General features: G+C 56.8%; 2 protein-coding genes across 4 annotated transcripts in view; one reads left to right on the top strand and one right to left on the bottom strand.

Annotated features, from left to right (window-relative positions):
- PPP1R13B (protein phosphatase 1 regulatory subunit 13B) overlaps window positions 1–2828 on the top strand; it is a 130381-nt gene extending 127553 nt beyond the window's left edge. The window contains exons 16-17 of the mRNA XM_024231502.3: window positions 442–641; window positions 1384–2828. Of these exons, the coding sequence (XP_024087270.2) occupies window positions 442–641; window positions 1384–1425 (242 nt within the window). The 3' untranslated portion in view covers window positions 1426–2828. The remainder of the gene's footprint in view (window positions 1–441; window positions 642–1383) is intronic.
- An 86-nt stretch (window positions 2829–2914) lies between these two features.
- On the bottom strand, window positions 2915–22887 carry ZFYVE21 (zinc finger FYVE-type containing 21). Of its 3 annotated transcripts, XM_002825141.5 has the most exons (8): window positions 22658–22875; window positions 11692–11742; window positions 10616–10784; window positions 9543–9618; window positions 9344–9435; window positions 8680–8733; window positions 3817–3959; window positions 2915–3596 (listed from the first exon to the last, which is right to left on the bottom strand). In XM_002825141.5, exons 1-8 carry the CDS (start codon window positions 22793–22795, stop codon window positions 3561–3563), a joined length of 759 nt encoding a protein of 252 aa, XP_002825187.1. In that variant the 5' UTR covers window positions 22796–22875; the 3' UTR covers window positions 2915–3560. The 3 variants fall into 3 exon arrangements, with proteins under 3 accessions (XP_002825187.1, XP_002825188.1, XP_054386929.2); XM_002825142.5 differs by lacking the exon at window positions 8680–8733 and having other exon boundaries at window positions 22658–22887; XM_054530954.2 differs by lacking the exons at window positions 3817–3959; window positions 8680–8733.
- Window positions 22888–22965: the final 78 nt, after the last annotated feature.

The following is a 22965-nucleotide window of genomic DNA, read 5'->3' as shown; positions in this document are numbered from 1 at the left end:
GAGTGTCCCGCAGAAGGGCCCTTTCTCGGGGACCCACAAGTAGCGCCTCAGTCAGGGCTCAGTTGTGTGTAGTTTGTTCATTACCATCCAAGAGCAGTCACAGCTGCTCTAGCTAGTGACTTTAGAAATCCGTTCTCGCTGTGATTGCTAAGTGTCACCTTAAGAACAGCACACTTTTGCCCTGGGGCTCAGGAGCTCGTTTGTCCTGTCTGTCCTGCAGGACTTAGAAAGGGCCGGCAGCAGGAGCAGCAGCTGGGCCGGGCAGGGGAGGTATCAGGTGGGGGCCCTAGTCTCCAATAGTCTCTCATCCCCTCCGCTGGCCTCTGTGGGGCCTGCTGAGAGCAGACTTGGCAGCAGCATGACCATGTCCTATTCCTCGAGCAGGGTCCCTCACTGCAGGCCACCCTCTGCTGAGGCCTGACCATTGCTCTCTGGTTCCAGGGGTGCAGGAAAAGCTGGGTGTGATGAACAAAGGTGTGGTGTATGCTCTGTGGGACTACGAGGCCCAGAACAGTGACGAGCTGTCCTTCCACGAAGGGGACGCCCTCACCATCCTGAAGCGCAAGGACGAAAGCGAGACTGAGTGGTGGTGGGCTCGTCTTGGAGACCGGGAGGGCTACGTGCCCAAAAACCTGCTGGGGGTGAGCACTCAGGTTACTTACTGGGAAACCAGCTGTCCGTGTCTCTGTACAGCATGCGGTCCTATCCTGCTGTGGGGCTGGGGAGGGAGGCTTCGCTTCTCTGAGCCTCAGCAGCCCCCTCTGTATAGGGGGAGGTGCCTACTTGGCAGAGCTGGCATGAGGCTCAGGCAGGGCCCCAGAAGGTTCCCCCAGCCATGCTTATGCCATGGAGGCCCGTGTGGAGGCCGAGTGCCCCAGTGAGGGGCCGCTCATTGAGCTCAGTTCATGATGAACTTCGACAAGTGGCCCGGCTCACCCCACCCACACTTTCCCCAATCTAGAAATCTCTGCAGCCTAGAAATTTCTCCAGTGGAGGGAGAGGTGGGAACGTGCAGGCTGCTAGCTTTGTGTTGGACTTGTGATTCCCTGTTGAGCCAACGTTCTTGGACAGGCAAACACAGCAGGGAGCCAGGCAGAGACCCTTGCCCAGGGGGAGCTTATGACCTTGAAAGCCACAGGCAGTCACAAGTCTTTAGGTGGCATTAAGTGCTGTGAGAAAAATAGGATATTCTGGGGGTACGAGGCACATTTTAAAGAGGGCTGGGTAGGTCTCAGTGTAGAGGTGCAGCTGAGTGTAGGCCTGAGGGACAAGGATGCTGCACGGCTGTCCAGGGTGGCTGAGGTGAGGAGCAGGGGTCGGGTCTGGCTGGTCCTGCTCCGTGTGTGTGGCTTCCTGTCCTGATGCGGCTCCGTTGCTTCCCAGCTGTATCCACGGATCAAACCCCGACAGCGAACGCTTGCCTGAACTTCCTTTTGGAGCACCGCATGGTCTTGCCGGCTACCAGGAGCCACTGAAGAGATTATTGTGCTGTTTCCCCAGGAAAGCTGCAGCTAGAAAATGGTCTTAATGGTGCTCACTTTAGCAGACAGCGTCCACAATGTGAATCCTACAGTTTCCAGGTGAGGCCCTTTCTCCAGTTTGCCCATAACTGGGAGAGGTACTTTCGCCTCCAAGGACTGAATTTTGCCAATTACTGTAAATCCAAATAAATATCCGCTTTCAAAACACCCACCCCTCTTGCCATTAAGAAGTCCCATAACCCCTGGTTGGTTGCCAGTGAAGACAGAAGCTCTTACTGACTTGGCCCCGAGGCCATCACCCCCTCCAGCAGTGAACACTGTCCGCCGCTGTGAGGCCTGCTCCCCTGCGACCGCCCTGCCTCCTGTCACCGAATCGGACACTCATCCTTTCTCACACTCCCCACACACGATCCTTCTTCCCTTCATCACCAAAGGAGCCTCTGTATGGAAACATGTCCAGTGTTGCTGCCCAGTGTGTATGCCTCCCAGCAACCACTCTGCTCGGCCGCCTTGGGGGTTCCGCTTCCTGTTCCAGTTCACCCAAAGGCTGACTGTACAGGCCCAGCACGGTGGCTGGACTGCTGCGCCAAGGGCACCAGGACCCCTAAGACCAAGTGACAATTGGGAGAGCCTCAGCATATACTCTTCTCCGATCTCACAGCCTGTCATGCTGCTCAGTGTGGTTCTCGCCCCTGCAAGCTCAAATTCAGTTCTCTGAATGGAGTCAGGTGCTAGAGGCCGTGGCAGTGGAGGGTGGTTGGGGTTGGGGCTGGGGGTGGACTGGTTTGAGGGCAGACCAGGGCCAGGTAGACGGGGCTGTTTGGTGCCTGAAGGATGGCAGATGCCTGGTGTCAGGAGGGGCCGCCACCAAGGGGCAGCAGCTGGGGCAGAGGAGCTGGGGTCAGGGGCCACCCCGCTGCTGATCTCCCTGCCTGGGCTGGCTGTGAGGCCACCACCTTTGTCCCAGGCCCAGCCTCAAGGCAAGGAGGGCGCTTCACTGAGGTGTGAATTGTACGTACAGGCTTTTTATATACCAAAAGTATTTTTTGACTAGACCACTCAAAGCTACCCGAACTATGTTGGAAATTTTTTTTTTCTCATTAAAATACAGGCCATTAGGCTCTATTTTTCATGTATGAGTCTTGTGTGTAATTTATGTAAAAATGTGTGTATAGAGTCACTGATGCAGCACTGTAGCCCATCACCTTGGAGCATTGACTGTACATAGTGTGGTGAAGAAAAGTGAACGCCATTGTAGAGCAGCCCGGCCACAGGAGCGTGGCCACTGCCAGCCCCGACGCTGCTGACGCTGTGTAAATGTGCACAATAAACCCGTCTCACCCCGGAGGCTGTGAGTCTTCTTTCTGGAGCCAGACTGCACTGTGGCACGAGGGTTCAGGTGATCTGGACACAGGAAGGCGAGGCCTTGTCCGTATGTTCAAAATAGGTTTTAATCATAAGCTTTATATACAAATTGCTGTACAGTCATCTTAATAAAGTGAAATAGTGAGTGAAAAGTAAAGTACAAAACACAAAGCCCCCACGTTCCCCTTGGTGAAGTATCAAAGGATCACTCACAGCCCAGAAGCCCCAAATTAGTGACAAGGTAAGTGGACAGTCTGTAAAACAGGCTAAGGCAAGTGCTGTAAACTGGCTATTAGAGGTGAGCAGGCTCCACTGCAGACCAGAAGCCTGAGTTCCTACTCCCCAAACTGGTTCTGTGGAAGAATTAAATGAAATGAATATTGATGGGCCAGAACCTTCTAGTAAACCTGGGAACTCATAAAAATGGTATATATTATGCTAAAAATAGTTCAGCAGTAGTGTAGCTCAGTCTCTCCCACCCCCAATTAAGTATTGACAATACACAAATTCTAAAACATGAAGCTGTTTAAAGCATTAATAAACTGTGAACATATTGCACTAAATAAGTGAACACTTCTGTTTCTCCAAATACATGAGTTGCATTTCCCAGCACAAGCAGGATTAATGCCTGTGGTACGCAAAGAGCAGGCTCTGCTGTTCCAAGCGACTCAGTCGTGGTGACCACACGTACTCCAAGCTCAGCCCCACGCAGAGTTACTGGTCCCGAGATTCGTAGAGGAGCTTGGCAGCCTGCAGATCAGACAAGATCAACACAGTGAGGCCTGCTTGGTCCTGTGCCTGGTGGAGCCAAGCCTGTGTGCATTTCAGAAGAGATGGCATGGGCACCCCAGCTGAGGGAGAACAGGTTGTGGGGATAGGGGGCAAATGGCAGGACACAGAGCTTCCTCTGGGAAAGGCAAGCTTTTGTCTAAGCCAAAGGGCCCAGCCTCCCTGGCCTGGGCTCAAGTACCTTGTGCATGGCCACTAGCCATGCCACCGCCTGCCTCCTGCCCACATTCGCGTCCTCCACCGCTGTCAGCTTCAGCTGGGTCACACCCTCCGTCCCCGGCACTGTATACTGCAGGAACATGCCTGTGGCCCGTGCGTTGCCTCCTGGAGGAGGGAGATGAGGTAAGACGGCCCAAAGGAGACCCTGAGTGCCCAGGTGGCCACCATCCCCAAGGCGGTGGCCAGGACACCTTCCTAACCTTGTGCTGCTCCAAGAGTAGCCTGGCAGTGAGGGCTGGTGCTCAGGAGCACCCAGGGAACACCATCTCCTCAGGCCTCTGAGGGGAGACCCCAAGCTCACAGTGGGGGTGGGAGAGGGACCAAGACACTCAGCCGGGTGCCCCAGGGCCCGGGACAGACAACAAGAGCCACATCACCACAAGAGGCCTCGTTCTCGGCTAATTGAGGCGCTGCTGTGCCCTGGGGCCTGTGGGGGTTCCTGCCTTCAAAGAACCCCCAGACGACTGGCTCCTGCAGAGGTGCCCACCTGCACCCAGGGCTAGGGGAAGAGTGGAGGCCACCTCAAGAGCGCCCTGGCCACTGACAGGCCAAGCAGATGGTCACCGTCACAGCTGGCCTCACACCCAGGAGTCAGAGGCCTCAGCCGTCCCACTGTTGAGAAGCAGGGCCAGCACAGAGGGGATTGTCACTACAAAGGCCCAGTGTCAGGGAAATGCCACCCCAGCCTGGTCACGGGCCATCTCCCCAGACCCAGCACCCATGTTGGGGACTGGTCTCTGGGACCCAGGCTCCCCGTCTTTGGGCGGTGACCAGCTGTTCCAGTGACAATGACTCAATTCCAGCACTCGCTCCAACAATAAACTGCTGAAGAGAGCGGCTCTTCAGTCAGGACTGGTGTTGAAAGAGACCCATGGGATGCAGCCTCCCTTGAACTTGATGACTTGGGAGGGAAGCCCCATCGTAAGCAATCACTGACCTCTCAGGAGACCCCTCCATCAGACACACATCCCCCATCAGACACACATGCCCCCATCAGACACACATGCCCCCATCACACACACACACAGCCCCCCCATCACACACACACACAGCCCCCCCATCACACACACACACAGCCCCCCCATCACACACACACACAGCCCCCCCATCACACACACAGCCCCCCCATCACACACACACACCGCCCCCCCATCACACACACACACCGCCCCCCCATCACACACACACACCGCCCCATCACACACACACACCGCCCCCCCATCACACACACACACCGCCCCCCCATCACACACACACACCGCCCCCCATCACACACACACACCGCCCCATCACACACACACACCGCCCCCCCATCACACACACACACCGCCCCCCCATCACACACACACCGCCCCCCCATCACACACACACACCGCCCCCCCATCACACACACACACCGCCCCCCCATCACACACACACCGCCCCCCCATCACACACACACACCGCCCCCCCATCACACACACACACCGCCCCCCCATCACACACACACACCGCCCCCCCATCACACACACACACCGCCCCCCCATCACACACACACACAGCCCCCCATCACACACACACACAGCCCCCCCATCACACACACACACAGCCCCCCCATCACACACACACAGCCCCCCCATCACACACACACACACAGCCCCCCCATCACACACACACACACACAGCCCCCCCATCACACACACACACACACAGCCCCCCCATCACACACACACACACACAGCCCCCCCATCACACACACACACAGCCCCCCCATCACACACACACACAGCCCCCCCATCACACACACATCCCCCATCACACACACATCCCCTCCATCACACACACATCCCCTCCATCACACACACATCCCCTCCATCACACACACATCCCCTCCATCACACACACATCCCCTCCATCACACACACATCCCCTCCATCAGACACACATGCCTCCATCAGACACACATGCCTCCATCAGACACACATCCCCCCATCAGACACACATCCCCCCATCAGACACACATCCCCCCATCAGACACACATCCCCCCATCAGACACACATGCCTCCATCAGACACACATCCCCCATCAGACACACATGCCTCCATCAGACACACATCCCCCATCAGACACACATCCCCCATCAGACACACATGCCCCATCAGACACACATGCCCCATCAGACACACATCCCCCATCAGACACACATCCCCCATCAGACACACATGCCTCCATCAGACACACATCCCCCATCAGACACACATGCCTCCATCAGACACACATCCCCCATCAGACACACATCCCCCATCAGACACACATCCCCCATCAGACACACATGCCCCCATCAGACACACATGCCTCCATCAGACACACATCCCATCAGACACACATCCCCCCATCAGACACACATCCCCCCATCAGACACACATGCCTCCATCAGACACACATGCCTCCATCAGACACACATCCCCCATCAGACACACATCCCCCATCAGACACACATGCCCCCATCAGACACACATGCCTCCATCAGACACACATCCCATCAGACACACATCCCCCCATCAGACACACATCCCCCCATCAGACACACATGCCTCCATCAGACACACATGCCTCCATCAGACACACATCCCCCATCAGACACACATGCCTCCATCAGACACACATGCCTCCATCAGACACACATCCCCCATCAGACACACATCCCCCATCAGACACACATGCCTCCATCAGACACACATCCCATCAGACACACATCCCCCCATCAGACACACATCCCCCCATCAGACACACATGCCTCCATCAGACACACATGCCTCCATCAGACACACATCCCATCAGACACACATCCCCCCATCAGACACACATGCCTCCATCAGACACACATCCCCCATCAGACACACATCCCCCCATCAGACACACATCCCCCCATCAGCACTCAGGGCCGGCTCTTCTGCCGGTTGGTGGAGTGGGCACCAAGGCTGCAGTTGGAGGCGCACCGACCACGCTTGGAGGCCTGGGCAACCTATGACATGCTGTCCCCTGGGAGGCCCCGGAACCACACTTTTTTTTCCAAGACGGAGGTTTTGCTCTTGTTGCCCAGGCTGGAGAGCAGTGGCGCGATCTCGGCTCACTGCACCCTCCGCCTCCCGGGTTCAAGCGATTTTCCTGCCTCAGCCTCCTGAGTAGCTGGGATTACAGGCGTGTACCTCCACACCCAGCTATTTTTTTTGTATTTTTAGTAGAGACGGGGTTTCTCCATGTTGGTCAGGCTGGTTTCGAACTCCCGACCTCAGGTGATCTGCCCGCCTTGGCCTCCCAAAGTGCTAGGATTATAGGCATGAGCCACCGTGCCTGGCTTATTATTATTATTATTATTTTTTTTTTTTTGAGTCTCTGTTGCCCAGGCTGGAGTGCAGTGGTGCCATCTCGGCTCACTGCAACCTCTGCCTCCTGGGTTCAAGCGATTCTCCTGCCTCAGCATCCCGAGTAGCTGGGACTACAGGCACCCACCACCACACCCGGCTAATTTTTGTATTTTTAGTACAGACAGGGTTTCACCATGTTGCCCAGGCTGGTCTCGAACTCCTGACCTCAGGTGATCTGCCCGCCTCAGTCTCCCAAAGTGCTGGGGTTACAGGCGTGGGCCACCATGCCGGGCCTCTGGAACCACACACTTTCATAAGCCCGGTTCTATGGTTAGGGCACGCGCCCCCACCCCCGACACGGGGGAACCTTGCCTGTCAGTGTAACGTCCTGCCTGGGCTCTAGAGCAGGGCGACCATGGCTCTGCTCACCGCCTGCATCTGCTTGATAAAGCACCACTGGATCACAGCCATGGCTGGCTGTCACCCTGTCTTCTGCAGCCGCCTCCGCCTTCACCACAGCACATGTGTCTGGCAAAGGTTTACTATCTGGCCTTGAAAGAATGAGTGTGTGGCCTGCCCTACAGGGCCCAGGCTGGCAGGCGGCCCCTTGGCTGCCTTCAGGTCAGGGGACTGTTCCTATTGTCCCCACCCCCACCAGAAGACAGAGTGCTGAGGTCTGAAGGGCTCTACTGAGACGGGGCAGAGCAGGGCTCACTGCACCCCCCAAGCCACCACAAGGGGGACACAGTGCCAGAAGCCCTGGGGAGGGTCTGCCCAGGAGAGCAGTCCGGGAAGCTGTGTTGCCCTGGCCTCCTGAGGCACTGGCCTTCATCTGATGCCCCTAAACACTGGCCTTCATCTGAGCCTCAGGCTCCCCAGGAGGAGGCAGGCAGAGAGGGGTGCCTGGGGTGACCCCCACTTCTCCAGACCCTACCCTTTGCACCTGGGCATCTATACCTCGCAGCCTGCTCAAGGCAACCAGCTTGATGCCATCCCAGCTCCACACACATCCCTGAGCTCCGGACAGAACACTGGCCTGGGCGTCTCACCTCATCATTCAGGAGGCTGACAGACGTACCAGGAGAGTCAGGGGTCCCAGGAGGCCACAGTGAGCTGGGGAGCAGCAGGCCTCGGTGGGAAGGGCAATGTTGGGAGAGGCTCCCGAGGGCAGGTGAGCACCCACGCCCCCTGGCCTCAGCCTGTTCAGGGCTGGCAGGTACTGACGGAGAGCTGTCAATTGCAGGGTAGCCCTCCCCCTGAGACAGAACTGACAAAGTATATCTGCTGCGGTATCTTCATGTATGCTTTATAAACCCACTTATCAGATCCAACATCTCTCTTAAGTCAACCAAAGTAAATGAATTCAGGTTTCACAAAGAACCTTGGCATGGACCACCCCGCGGACAGAAGCCAGGTGGCGATGGGAGAAACGGGCCCGCCGCATGCGGGGAGCCCCGGCGAGGAGGAAGAGGCTGACCTTCAGAGGCAGGCTGGCTCCCCAGGAGGCTGGTGTAAGCGTGAATGTCTTTTTCTATGGCAAGAAGGTGGGCAGGCAGTGGCGAGAAGGAGCAACCAAGAGCCGGTGAGAGAACGGAAGGAAAGCAACATGGGTTACGGCACACGCATCTGTCAGCACAGTTTGCAGATAACGGGATGCGAGCTCCCCATCAGCAGAGTTTAGTGGAGAGGCCCAGGCTGGGCCAAAGCTCACCAGGAAACGCACCAGGGGTTTAGTCTGCACAGACTTCTGCAGGAGGAGGGCTGAAGGGCTGGCTCCCGATGAGCCACCACTCAGACCTTTTTGGGGATCTCAGTTATTGCATTTGGGGCTTTATCTTTGGTTTGAGTCCAACAATAAACGGAGTGATACATTAGAGCATTTAGAGCAGAGGAAATCATTATGACATGCTGAGGCAAATTTCCCTTTGTTGTCTTACAGTTTAAGTCTCCACTCACCTGGCAAGTTCTAAAGCCACTGAGTAAATACAGGCCCCGCAAAAGAGTAAAGGCAGATTGTCCTGGAAACCCAGCAGACCCCGCTCCTCAGGGCGGCTGCCTGATCCCAAAAGTGCATGCTCCTCTTGTCACCCACGCATGGCACCAAACCCTCCTGGCTTAGGAAAGGACATGCTGGCATTTACCTCCAGGAGGGAAGCCTTCTGTGAGGATCTGCACGGTGGAAATGTGTACGATTTCGATTTCACAGTGGCTGTCTCCATCCAGAAACAAGTATCTACATCAAATCAAAGTGTCCAAATCGGGTCACTCTCAGGCTCAGTGCCACCGAGGCTCCCGGTCTGTGACAATGCTGCCCCGTGCCAAGCAGGATCCGGCTCTTACCTCTGGTTATTGGAAAGACGACAAGTCATAGTTTCAGGTTTCTCTGAGTTTCCAAACGTGACGAGGAAGGTTGCTCCTTGGGAACACAAAAACAAACGTGAGAACAGGGCCTGCTTCTTTTCCACCTAACCCTTCCCACGAGTACCAGTAGGAGACGCACGCACAGAGGACAGAGTAAAAACAGCGAGAAACAAACCACAGCTTTGTTCTAAGGACCCCTTCAGCTGAGCAAAAAGGCAGTCATGGATCAAGGGTTTAAGAGGTAAACCAAAAGGCGCTGCTCTAGACAGGTTCTGCTTGCTTACAAGCTCCTAGAAATTCTTTTACATCCTTCAAAGGATGCAGGGAATTCATCACCAAGGTCCAATCAAAGAACAATAAACCCCTCTGCTCACACGTCCTAAGAGCTGGCAGGACAGGACCAAGACAGGAGAAAGGAGGTACAAGAAAGCCCACCGTCCAGCCAGGGACCATGCCCGTTTCACACAGGACAGAGCTGTGGGCAAGAAGGCAGGTGGTTCCAGACCCCACGGCGGGCAGGCAGGGGACAGGAGGCTGGGACGGCAGTGGCCAGAGGTGGGCGGGCAGTGGGGAGAAGGCGCTGCTCGTTGCTCAGAGATTCCAGGAAGGCACACCCTAAGCCCCTGGAGAGTGCCCTTCTCCCACACCAGGTCCCCAGAGATGGCTCAAAACCGGATCTGCATCGTGCTACTGGGCAAAGGTCTCCGGACTCTCATCGAGGCGCCACAGTGGTCGCAAACGCCCGAGCACCGGCGCCGGGTTCCACCTGGGGGAAGGGGGAAGGTGCTGCCTGGGCCCAGGGCCTCCCCTCCCACCTGATGGACGTGCCCAGCGGAGTCAGCACCAACATTTTAGACGATATTCCGTCTCTGAAAAGAAGGGAAGGCTCTGTAACTGCTTCTAAACGAATCCAGAAGAAAACGGGGAAGGGAGGGAAGGCGAGAGAACGTCAAAGAGAAGCAGAACGCCCTGTGCACAGCCCACAGCATCGCCACAGACACGAGGAGCCGGCTGGCGGAGCGCGCAGGACTGTGCAGGACCCCCGTCCTTACCGCTCAGGAGCACTTTGAGCTGCTTGTCGTAGAACTCCGCCTCCTTGTGGGACACCAGGGCGCACTCCGCGCACTGCCGCACGGGGTCCACAAAGCACATGCGCCGCAGCGGCACCTTCTGGCTGCAGCACCTGTCGCAGAAGCACTTCCCGCAGCGGCGACAGTGGTGCTGGGCAGATGCGGGAGGATTGGCAGTGAGGAGGAGCAGGGAACAGGCGGCCCCGGGTGTGGCCCCGGCTGGCCTGGCACTCCCCAGGCCACGACTAAACGCGAGGCCCCCGTGCCGGCCGCTGCACACGCGCACCTCCTGACGCCAGCCCCTGGGCTCCCCACCACACAGCAGGGATCCGCCTCACCTGGGAAATGAGGCCCTTTTTTCAAAATCATGGATCAAGATAGCTGTTTTTCAGCTCTTTCTTTCAACTACGCAAGTCCCACTGCTTAGGACGCCCTCGGGCCTCGGGGCGCCATGAGCTGGGCACACATTAGGGGCAAGACACTTCGCGAGGGCAAAGCAGCACGGGGACAGGGCGGAGGGGACGGGGGAGGCGGGGGGGTGGGCAGGTGGGTGCACAGGCCTTGCAAGCTGCACCCCCACCCCATGGCGTCCGGCAGAATCAGCACAGTCACTTTCCACGGAAACAGGGCATGGCTGACACTCAAAACGAGCCATAATGGCTGGGCGTGGTGGCTCACACCTGTAATCCCAGCACTTTGGGAGGCCGAGGTGGGAGGATCATTTGAGGTCAGGAGTTCGAGACCAGCCTGGCCAACACGGTGAAACCCCATCTCTACTAAAAATATAAACATTAGCCAGGTGTGGTGGCAAGCCCCTGTAATCCCAGTTACTCAGGAGGCTGAGGCAGGAGAATCACTTGAACCCGAGAGGCAGAGGTTGCAGTGAGCCGAGATGGAGCCACTGCACTCCAGCCTGGGCGACAAGAGCAAAATTCCGTAAAAAAAAAAAAACAAAAAACGAGCCATAAGATGACATCTGTCCCCTGCCAGAAGGAGCAGCTGTCCTGTTGGGGCCCCTCCCCTCTTCCCACCACCCCCACTCAGCGGTCTCAGCTCACCTTTCTGGTGAGAAAGTCAAACTTGGCGTCACACTGCATACATCTCCGACACTAGGAAAGAGACGACAAAGCGTTAAAACCCAGCTTAGTCACTCACCATGTCGCTGGGGCACGACCACGGGCTGCTGAGAAAGCTGGGCCCTGCCACCTCCCCATGCACCCAAGCAGCCTGAGGCAGGCAGGGTTGTGACGCAGGACGGTGGACTGGCCGCCTGTGCCCAGGCTCCGGAGCCAATGCGGTGGGGTGCAGGCTGCTCCGAGGCCCGCGGGAGATGCACCCAGCGTACCCATGGGGCCTAAGGTGGGCTTGGGGTTTGACTGTCTCGCAGCAGAGCATGCATCCTGGCACTTCAGGTTCCTCCACACTGGACCCAACAGCAGTTCACCTTACCACCACCTTTTTGGCCCTGCTCCTGTTACTGGAACCAAAGAGCAACGCCACGAAGCGACTAGGAAATCCACAGCAGGAGCCAACCTAAACCCCTAAACCAGGGGAGGCTGTGCTAGCTCCCACTTCACAAACGAGGCGAGCATGGGGAGCTGCTGATTCTGGGGCTGTGTGCCAGCCGGCAAAAGCCCAGGTATCTGAGACATAAAGCTTATTATTCTGGTTCTTTACTTGGAGTCCTGGCGTGTGTGCCCTGACCCCCGCCTGTGAGGGAACCCCTGGAAGCAGCTGAAGCACACGCAGGCCGGTGTGTGTCACGGGGGTGGGTGCCAGGCCTGGGGACACCCTGAAGATGCTTCCTCAGCTGGAGGACCCAGGCGCAGGGAAGCTCTAAGACTCACAAGCCAGGGCTCACAAGGCTGGACTTTGTTGGCAAAGAGTGTTCTATGCACACAGAATGTACAAAGGCGGACAGAAACAGGAAGGTGTCTGGGCTCAGGGCCCCCCAGGAATTCTGACAGCACAAGACCTGGGAACTGGGCTGGTGGCCATGGGGCTCACTTTCCCCAAGGGGTCACAGCAGGCCTGAAGCCCCATGGCAAGGTGGTGCTGTCCTGGCACCTCAGACGCTTGGTCGGCCTCAGGGTGAAGGTGCAATTGAAATCAATCAGTTAGAAATAAAGCAGATTTAAGATGCTCCCTGCATTTCCACTGCTTCACTTGACTAGACAAAAAAACTTGTCACCGAAGCGCAGGGTACGTTTACCAAGCACCCAGAGACACACGTGGCGGTCTATGCTGAAGCCCCCACTGACGCTGGGCTCTCAGCCCCTGCCAGAAGGCCCTCACTGAGGAGGCCGCAAGCCCAGGTCACGCCCCACTGTGGGCAGCCATGGCCACCGGGCCAACTCCTTAGAAAAACCAGCCAGGCCTCCAAGCTCCCGAGGGCTGCAGAGACCTCAGGACTGGCCACGGCCCAGCTTCTCGCAGCAGCCCCAGATGGAGCGCTGCCCGGTGAGGTGCTGCTCACGCACGACCACCACAGAGCCTGCTTCTGAGGGGCGTGGGTCCCAGCTGTGCCTGCCGCCTCCGCTTAGAACAGCAAGCCGGATGCGGTGACCACTTGCAGGGGGTTCCTAGCTCGAACCTCCTCATGAGCACAGGATGAAGTCACCGTGAACACGCTCACCCTCAGCACCAAAGGCACGGAACTCCCAAACCTCAGCTGGGAAGGCTCCGTCCTGGCCTGGCCGCCTCCTGCTCACTCCAGATGGCAGGGGGACCCTGACGCCGGCATGAGCGCAGCATGAGGACACCGCCATCGCCGCCAGCTCCCCCGCTCTAACAGCAGGGACTTCAGCCCAAGGGGAAGACATTCAGACCTGCCTCTGAAGGGAATCTGTGTCACCGTGCATTCTTTCAACAGAGTGAAGGACACTTTTGCCATGAAAATAGTCCCTGGATTTGGTGAGCCAGTACAGCCTTTTTCAAAGCTGGCCCTCGGTGCTGCCCACCCGCTCCCCAACAGGCCCTTCAGCAGCACATGGGTGCTGCGGGACCCAGGACGCCTCGCCTCCCTTAGCTTCATGAGAACAAGACCCTCGTGCTCTGGGGTCCTTGGTAAGGATGAAACAAGAAGGTCCCAGCGAGGCTGCTGCCTGGTGTGACAAGCACACCCTGCTTTGGTCCTCGCTGTCAGAGACCTCGGTGGGGGGTGGTGAACTGGAAACAGGTGTGGGTTCAATGAACCAGCGACAGAACAGTGTGACTCAAAGGGGTCCTCTTGGGAGAGATGGAGGGTCTTTTGGCTTCTGATGATTAAGGACTCGGCTGAATATTGACCAAGAATCATCCATGTTCAAAGCACAATAATCCTCAAAAGAGATGTAACAGAAGATCTTCGCTCCACGAAGAGCCCCCTTTTCCCTTCTGGGGGAAGGAGGCGGCCCCCAGATGAGACCAGGAATTACCTGGCGAGCATAAACTGAGGGCCTGAAGTCTTGAAAAGGAGGCAGACTGGAGGTGGCCACATCATTACCAAGCCACACAAGAGCTCAGACGTCTTATCTAACGCGAGAGCCGCCTCAGAGCTCCATCAAGGACAGACGAGCTGTGCTGGCACCGACAAGCAGCTGACAGGACTCGGCCCCTCCGTGGGAAAGCTGCTCCCACACGCATGGTACTGCTCCAGCCCAACTCTGGGCCGGCGAACGCTGCTGGGGCTGATTCCACAACGAGGCAGGCAAGGCCTATGGGGTCACCAGGGCCGAGCACCTTCTGGAACACAGGCCCCTGGGTCCAAGCCCGGGTGGGGACCGCGCGGCCGCCCAATCCCCCAGCGCCTCTGACATGGCTGCACAGCCTCCCTGTGGTCTGGGGGCCCAGCCATGGATCCTCCACCACCCCACACTGATCCTCCCCCTCACAGGCATGGGGACTCTTCCCTGCGCTGCACCCCTCCTCTGGGAAGTCCAACCCCTTCTCTGAGCCCCAGAAGACGCTGGTGCAGGGGAGCTGCTCCGATGCGGCGCCATCACAGCCGCCACCCTCAGCGTGTCCCTGCCACCCTCAGCGTGTCCCTGCCACCCTCAGCGTGTCCCTGCCACCCTGCACTCTGCAAAGGCAGGGGCCTCCCTCCAGCCTGCGGGACCCACACACGCAGCACAGGAAGCCTGCAGCCCCTCCACAGGGGGCTCGGAGACAGTCCACATCAGGTGCCGAGTGCCCACTGTGCTTAGTTGGCAGAACAGAGTCTGGTGGTCCTGGGACTCTGCAGATGCTTCTGGAAGGAGTCCTCTGGGGCCCACAGCCACATGTGCACCCTCGCTGTAGGAGGACAGAGGTCCCGGCTGTGGCGCACATCAGGGGCCCTTCACACGCCATTCTGCAGCAAGGACTGGCCCGTCGTGACCCACACGAGGGCCTCATCCCTGCTGAGTTCCATGTCACCACTGCCCCAACTCAGGCAGGCAGGTCCTGAGCTTTGTGAGATCCCACGACCAGCCTTTTTTTTGTTTCCCTTTGCTTTTAAGCTGCTTCCTGGACTTGGAAACTGGGCCTGGCCCACCTCAGCCTTCTGGAAGCATCTACAAAGTCCAGCTGGCAGCTCTGCCAGGGGCTCCCTGCCCACGGGCTGTGGGCGTTGGCTGGCTGTTCCCCGCCCTGATTGTGCTTCAGCCCAGCCCTGCCATTGCCCTCGAATGGGCCTGTCGGTTCCGGAACGTTCTGCCTGCTGTGCGGTGGCACAGTCCCTGCCTCTGTGTGGTGGCCCCTTCCCTGACCCCAGACATCCACTAGCCACAGAATCCACTAGAATCTGCTAGAGAAAGCTTCACAGGGGTTTTAACTCTGAACTTAAGCAAACACGAAGCCACGCTATCACCAGGTTCCAGTGAGAATAACTGTTGATGGTCTCCATGGTAACCCTGGCCCACAGTGCCCGACGGGAGGGGAGAGCGCTCAATATTCTCAGCAGACGGCGGTGAAGGAGGACTGCTTTTCACATTAACCGTGCAGTTTGTGTTTGGGCAAGCTGAAAGGCCAATTTCTAAATATAACACCACACTGCTGGAGCAGTGGCTCACACCTGTAATCCCAGCACTTTGGGAGGCTGAGGCAGGAGGATCACTTGAGCCCAGGAGTTTAAGACTAGCCTGGGCAACACAGCAAGACCCTCTCTACGAACACTTTTTTTTTTTTTTTTTTTTTTTTTGAGACGGAGTCTGTTGCCCAGGCTGGAGTGCAGTGGCACAATCTCGGCTCACTGCAAGCTCTGCCTCCCGGGTTCACGCCATTCTCCTGCCTCAGCCTCCCGAGTGGCTGGGACTACAGGCGCCCGCCACCACGCCCAGCTCATTTTTTGTATTTTTAGTAGAGACAGGGTTTCACCGTGTTAGCCAGGATGGTCTCGATCTCCTGACCCCGTGATCTGCCTGCCTCGGCCTCCCAAAGTGCTGGGATTACAGGCGTGAGCCACCGTGCTGGCCTGAACATTTTTTTTAAATGAGCCAGGCGTGGTGGTGGTGCACACCTGTAGTCCCAGCTACTTGGGAGGCCGAGCTGGGAGGACAGCTTGAGCCCAGGAGGTCGAGGCTGCAGTGAGCCATGCTCATGCCACTGCACTCCAGCCTGGGAAGCAGAGTGAGACCCTGTCTCAAAAAAAAAAAAAAAAGAGACACAGACCACACCTAGGATTTGCCCCCTTAAAAATATAAGTGATCCAGAAGTTTATTACTCTAAATAACCAATGAGCTTAGATGTATAGATTTTTAAATAAGGTAATTTCCTATTGATTATATTAGTGAAAGAAATTTTAAAAATTATCAACAGAGCAATTTAATATGAAACAAAGCAATGGATGAAGACATAAGGTAAAACTACTGCCAAATACCTACCCCGCCAGTAAGCACGCCCCGCAAAGGAAGCGCAGGCACAGCAAGCCGGGCACCAGACCAGGCTCCCACCAGCGCCTCCTTTAATTGGACCCCACAGCTCTGATGTTCAGTGAAACAGCTATTTTAGGAGCTAGAGAGAATACACCAAAGCCCAGAAACCAAGTGTGATTCATCCGTTTTCACCGTAGGTGGCCAGCGGTGTCTGGAATGCCAGCCTCTGTCTGCGTCACATCCCAGGTACACATGTGTCACCACCAGGGTGGGCTGGAGCAGACTTTCAAACCAGCACATTCGCTGGGGAAACCAAAACCTCCAAGAACAACCCAATGAAACAGGCCTCAAGACGTTTAGTGAGGAAAATGAATAAATAAATAATAAAGGTGTTTAGTGAGGGCCACAAGGCCAGAGGTGCAGGCTGTGACAAACACACAGAGACGAAGAGGGAGACTGAGGCAGGGTCAGCTTGGGCAGTGCCCCTAATAACACCCATCTGCTGCCCGACCCTCTTGCCCAAGCCAAGCAGATAAGCCCGCTAATGACAGACACTGCCCCCTGGGATGGACGGCGGGGCCCAAGTGCTCTCCAGGAGCCCTCTGTGCCCTGTGCAGTGGCGTCACGGAGGCAGCCTCGGCCCAGGCCTCTCTGGGGCGCCTGGCACTCACTTCCACAGGAGGCCTCCGCGGCCACCTTGCACAGGCTTGGCGGGAAGCTGAATGGACACAGAAGGAGCTGTCTCAAGGGAAGTGGGGCTAAGAGGGAGCGAGGACCAGGGCAGGCACATGCAGACGGCTCCCAGTGAAATTTCGGAACACACTTCTCCTGGCTGCCTACAGGAGTCAGAGCCCTGGGCGCTTGTCCCCTCCTTGCTAGTCCAGTAAATCACAACTGACTTGCACCCACCCTGCCAGATGACATGCTCGGAGGCGGTCAAGGCAGATGCCATAAACTAGGCTTCCCCGTGGGTAAGCAAGATGGCCACGAGCAATGAAAGAAGAAACCAGGTCAGGCGTGGTGGCCATACCTGTAATCCCGGCACTTCGGGAGGCCGAGGTGGGAGGACTGCTTGAGCTCAGGAGTTTCAGACCAGCCTGAGCAACACAGCACAACCCTGGCTCTACAAAATAAAACCTAAAAATCAGCCGGGCGTGGTGGCGGGTGCCTATGGTCCCAGCTACTCGGGAGGCTGAGGCAGGAGAATGGCTTGAACCTGGGAGGCAAAGGCTGAAGTGAGCCGAGATCGCACCACTGCACTCCAGCCTGGGCAACAGTGAGACTCCGTCTCAAACAAAACAAAAAAGAGAAATCATGAAACCAAGCGCTCCTCCACAGTGAAGCAGACACCAGCACGGAGCTCCTTAGAGACCTGCAGGTCGAGATCCGCTCCCCAACTCTAATGCAACAGGAACAGCCCCTCGAGGGTCACAGGGCAGCTCCTCAGAACCAGCACCCGGCCCACCCCAGAGTGGGGTTTGGCAGCACGCAAGAAACCATAAGCGCCTCCACCCTCAAGGTCAGTATAATCTGAAAGTATAGTTTAGGGAATTTAAATGGATGTTCAAAAAAAGTTACCATAAAAAGAACCAAGTCTCAGGACACGGGCCGGACATGGACATAGGCCTGCCCTCCCTTTGAGGCTGGGGTGACAAAGGACATCAGGCCCCACCACGCACTCTGAGCTCCCACACTACAGTGAGAAGCATCACCCACTGGCTGGTGGGGCTCCCACAGTCAACTAATTCTCAGCCCCCCCAAGAACTCGCCAATCAAAAAACAATTTAAATGCATGTACCAATGCACCTTTACTGAAAGACAATCATGTTTAACTGGTAGAGCGTAACCCCTACAAACAGAAAAGGAAACCACGTCAAAGATTTACCTCATTAGTTAATGAGAGAACCAATAAGACTAAAAACCCAGTTCAAAGGAGAATCCAAAGAGCAGACATGGATACAGGCTGTGAGGAAGGAAGATATGAATTGTAAACTGGCTCCTCTCGCAGGGACCCCGCAGTGGGGTGTGTGAGAGAGGACGTCAGCTTCACCTCTGAGGGACAAAATCTACTTGCATCTCAGGGACTAGAAACACGTGCGTTACTATCAGTTTTCTACGATTTGAAGCTGTCAGACAGTTTGAAGACGGTGACAGGTGCAGACACTATGATCGCATCCTGCGAGGGCTATGCTAAAGGCGGCCTGGCCTCCCACAGGATGCCCAGGAATCCTTTTTTGTGGCTTCAAAGTCTCAGTTTTACCTAACATCAGTAAAAGCTCTCCAGCCTGGGTGACACAGCAACACTTTGTCTCAAAAAAGAAAAAGCTCTTGGCCAGCTACAGGGACCCTTGAGAAGCTCGCCGGTGTCCCTGGCAGTATCTCATGAGGCTGCTGGTTCCCAGAACACCTGCGGAGGCTCTGGCAGCCCCTGGTACCTCACAAGGGTGAGCTTTACCCAAGCGCTGAGATCCTGGAAACAATTATGAAACCCCCCACCCTTCAGTGTGCTGGGAAAGCCTTCCGCCGAGAACCACCCTCCCCGTACGAGCCAGAGGAGATCACAGATGCCCCCTTGTTTACCTGCAGCAGGGCCCTCCAAATTCCCATTCTCTGCCTCAGAAAACACTGGCCATTTCTCCTCATGATCAACTGGAACACATTCCCTTACCTGGACTTTTTTTTTTTTTTTTTTTTTTTTTTGAGACAGAGTCTTGCTCTGTCACCCAGGCTGAAATGCAGTAGCACAATCTTGGCTCACTGCAACCTCTTCCCGGTTCAAGTGATTCTCCTGCCTCAGCCTCCTGAGTAGCTGGGATACAGGCACACACCACCACACCCGACTAATTTTTGTATTTTTATTTTTATTTTTATTTTTTTTGAGACGGAGTCTCGCTTGGTCGCCCAGGCTGGAGTGCAGCTGCACGATCTCAGCTCACTGCAACCTCTGCTTCCTGGGTTCAAGTGATTCTCCTGTCTCAGCCTCCCGAGTAGCTGGAATTACAGGCACACACCACCACGCCCAGCTAATTTTTGTATTCTGGCCTCAGCTCTCTGATCTGCTGGAGGTCCTGACCCTCCACTGGCCCATCCCACCTCCCTAGCTTGATTCTTTCTAGCCTTGGCCACTCCTCCCTGCAAAGGAAAAGCCCTGTCCAGCCTGGCCTGTGAGACCCTCGCAGAACTCAGGGTCCCCTGTTCTCCCTGCTGCACAGCCCCAGACGCCTCTAAGCAACAATCCTCACTTCAGATCTCTCCTCATCCGAGTCCAGGCTCGTGATCAGACACGAACGTGCTCCCTCCTCCCTGGTTCTGAATCTAGAGTATATATCAAAGTGTCAACCCGCCACCATGGAGCTGCGGTCATTGCTTCTGCCAGCACCACGGATGGGAGGTGCACCACGGAGGGGTGCACAGCGGCAAGGATTTTAAGGATAAAACTCAGGATCTCAGCTGCTTGTGACAAGCCCAGATGGCTGCACGCCCGGACCGCCCACCCCCAAGCCCACTGCCTTGCGTCAGTGTCGGATATTTGATGGCAGAGTCAGACAAGCCCCAGAGATCATCTGAGGCTTCCTTCACACCCCCAAAGCACCTCTATCCAAAGTGGTGTCGCACGAAGCCTTACACACCGCCTCTGCCTCCCCGGCCCCACAGGTTCCTGAGGAGGCACAGACTGGAGAAACGATTCTCAACTGGTTCTGCGTCAGAGCCTTGAGAATCTGAGAGCTGCAGGCCACCTCTCTGAGAAAGGTGCATGTGTGCACACGCTCTCCAGGGGGTTTTTGCAGCATTTTAAAGGGATAACCCTCGTGGGCCTAAACTGATAAACCAGCCGGGTCAGGCAGCTGGTATTCAGGAGATGAGCAATGGGCTGGATTCAGACTCCCCTGGCTAAAGACAGAGCAAGAATGAAAATGGACCAACACGTTTACAGATACGACGATGATGCCGATCGGCACAAGGCCACCAAGCCAAGGACAATGTTACCCACCTGCCAAGTTCTACCAAATTCTCCTCTCCCCATTCCAAACCACCTCAAATAAACCTATTTCCCACAACTGGTTATCTGCACATTTGAGTCACCTCCCAACAATCACCTTAGCGGCCCCAAGCATGCAGCCAGCACAGTGTAGCTCAGTGTCCCCTTCAGCATCGCCACATGCCAGGTGACTGTTACCGTACATGTCCCCTCGAGCTACTGCAACTAAAGCTGGACTCTATTCCAAATCTTCCAGCCCTTACTGCCCCGTTCTAAGTTCCTCCAGAACACTGTCTTTGGTCGTTTCTGGCCTGTAAGACCATGCTCCAACGAAATTCACAACACAAAACTCAGAGACAAAGTCCATCTTCATTAGAATGGTTTCTCTGTCCCCCAGGCCTGCCCAATGCTAGGACCTCCCTCAGCTGCTCAGATCCCAATTAATCATCCAAACATGGTGGGGGACTCTGGAGGGGTATCCTGCCACCACGCCAATGTGGGAATGAATCTTCTCTTCCACGAGGGGCGCCACCTTGACTCAAGTGTTTCAACTCCACTCGGTCGGAAGTCACCGCGGGACTTCCACAGTGCCTCAGCAGAGGCCACAAAGAAAGGCAGGGAAAAATGCTAAACAATTCAGCTGATACCAGAAGGGCTCTGGAAGAGAGAATGAAGGAAGGGAACACAGTGGTTAACTAAAAAACAGAATCGTAAGATCAGTGCATGTGCACAGTAGGGAGAAAGAAATTGTGCTTTGGTGGAAATCTCTGCCTCATCTTGGCCACACTTTCTCACGTGCTCCATACGGTTCATACAGATGTGGAGTATTTCTGTGCTATTAAGAGTTCATTACACCATAAATACAATTTTCACTTGTCAACTTAAAAGTAAATTTTTAAAAAGATGTCGTAGGAGGATGACTGGGGAAAAGTGTCTAAAAAGACTCCTTAGGGTGGCGATACTGGGGAGAGGTGAGCAGCACTAGTCTCGACTCTCCAGGACATGTTCGGTGACCGGAGACAGCTCCATACACTGTAGATGCCAGAGACACTTCCCCAGAGTCACTCGAATTCCGTCCTGTCCCCGAGGCTCTGTGGCCGCCCACCCCCCCCACCAGGCCTCCGACCAAGCTTCAATGAACCCAGTCAATTAGTGCTACTTTGACTTCTTGAACCTAGTTCCAACGTCTGCTTAGTTCTATCACTGAAGGAATTAAACGAATCTGTAACATGTGTTAAGCATGAAAGTCATATTACAAAAATTCTTTTTCTCCCCCAATTTTTTTTTTATCGTGGTAAAATCCACAGAACAGAAACTGGACACACCTGTTAGCGCACAGCCAGTGGGATTAAATGCACTCGGGGCCTTCCTAGTTGGCCAAGGGGCTGGTGTGAGGCAAAGGCACCTCCGATCAGGTCACAGGGAACCCCGCGGGAGGCCCAGCGGATGACCTGGCTCAGGGACCCCACGCCCACGCCCCAATGTCTGCAGGAGTGGCCTGGGCAACTCCCGCCGTGTCTGGGCCTATGGGAAACGGGTGCAAATCTGCGGTCTCCTTCAAACTGTCCAGTGGGCGACTGCGATCTCGCTTCCGAGGTGGAGGGTGGTGTAGACGAAGGGAAAGTGGGGGCAGCCTGGCCCGCAGAGTGGGTCCTGGCCCTCCTCCCGAGCAGGAGGTGGCTTCAGAACCGGCCACCCGCCCGCGGCACCGACGCCTCCCCCGGTTCCCGGGAGGGACCCCTGCGGGGCCGCCAGCTCCAGCGCTTCCGCGGACAGCACGCGCCCTCCCCACCGAGCCTGGGAGGAACGCGCTCCGCCTTCCACTTTCTCGGGAGCGAGCCCCAGCTCTCGGGACGCAGTCCACACGCGCTAGCCCAGCACGAACCGGCCTCGGGCAGGGCCGCACCCACCCCCGGGACCAGCCCGCGCCCCGCACCCCGCCTCCCGGCGCCCGCCCTGGACAGGTGCAGGGCCTCCTGCCCTCCCGGGACCCCCGCACCGGGACCCCGCGCGCCTCCCGCCCTCCCCGCGGGCGTAGGAGCCTGAGGCGGCGGTCCGGGGACGCGGCCAACCTGGGAGAGAGCGCGGCGGGGGCCGGCTGGGGAAGGAGCCGCCGGGAGGCGGAGGGGGCGTCGCGGGAGCCTGGAAGCCAGCGGGGCCGGGCCGGGGCGGCGGGGCGGCTCGGAGGCGCGGGCCGGGGCGATGGCCACCCACCTCCTTGTCCGGGACCCACTGCGGCTCCTCCAGGCCGAACGGGCTTCCGAAGGCGCGGTGCTCGGGCACCATGCGCAGGCCGCTCGGGGAGCGCACCAGCTTCTTCGCGTCGCGGCGCGCGGACACCTCGGAGGACATGACGCCGCCTCAGCCTCTCGGCCAGCGGCCCCGCACCCGGCCTCTCGCCCAGCCCAGGGCACCGCCCGCCCCGCCCCGGTCCGCACGCGGCTGACAGCGCCGGCGTCCAATCGCCAAGCCCGCCACGGAGCGCGGACTAATCGGAGCTTGAGCTCCGCCCCATCGCTGCC

The sequence above is a fragment of the Pongo abelii genome, chromosome 15, assembly GCF_028885655.2.
Source record: "Pongo abelii isolate AG06213 chromosome 15, NHGRI_mPonAbe1-v2.0_pri, whole genome shotgun sequence".
Classification (NCBI taxonomy): Eukaryota; Metazoa; Chordata; class Mammalia; order Primates; family Hominidae; genus Pongo; species Pongo abelii.
Note: the sequence above shows the minus strand (reverse complement) of the source record. Positions and strands in the feature narration are given on the sequence as shown.

Excerpts from the sequence above, each read along its gene's own strand:
- ZFYVE21 (XM_002825141.5), bottom strand. The coding sequence starts at position 22,795 with ATGTCCTCCGAGGTGTCCGCGCGCCGCGACGCGAAGAAGCTGGTGCGC. Across the intron at positions 11,743-22,657 it reads AGTGGGTCCCGGACAAGGAG|TGTCGGAGATGTATGCAGTG; the intron begins GTGGGTGGCCAT and ends TCTCTTTCCTAG. Across the intron at positions 3,597-3,816 it reads GGCTAGTGGCCATGCACAAG|GCTGCCAAGCTCCTCTACGA; the intron begins GTACTTGAGCCC and ends TCTGATCTGCAG.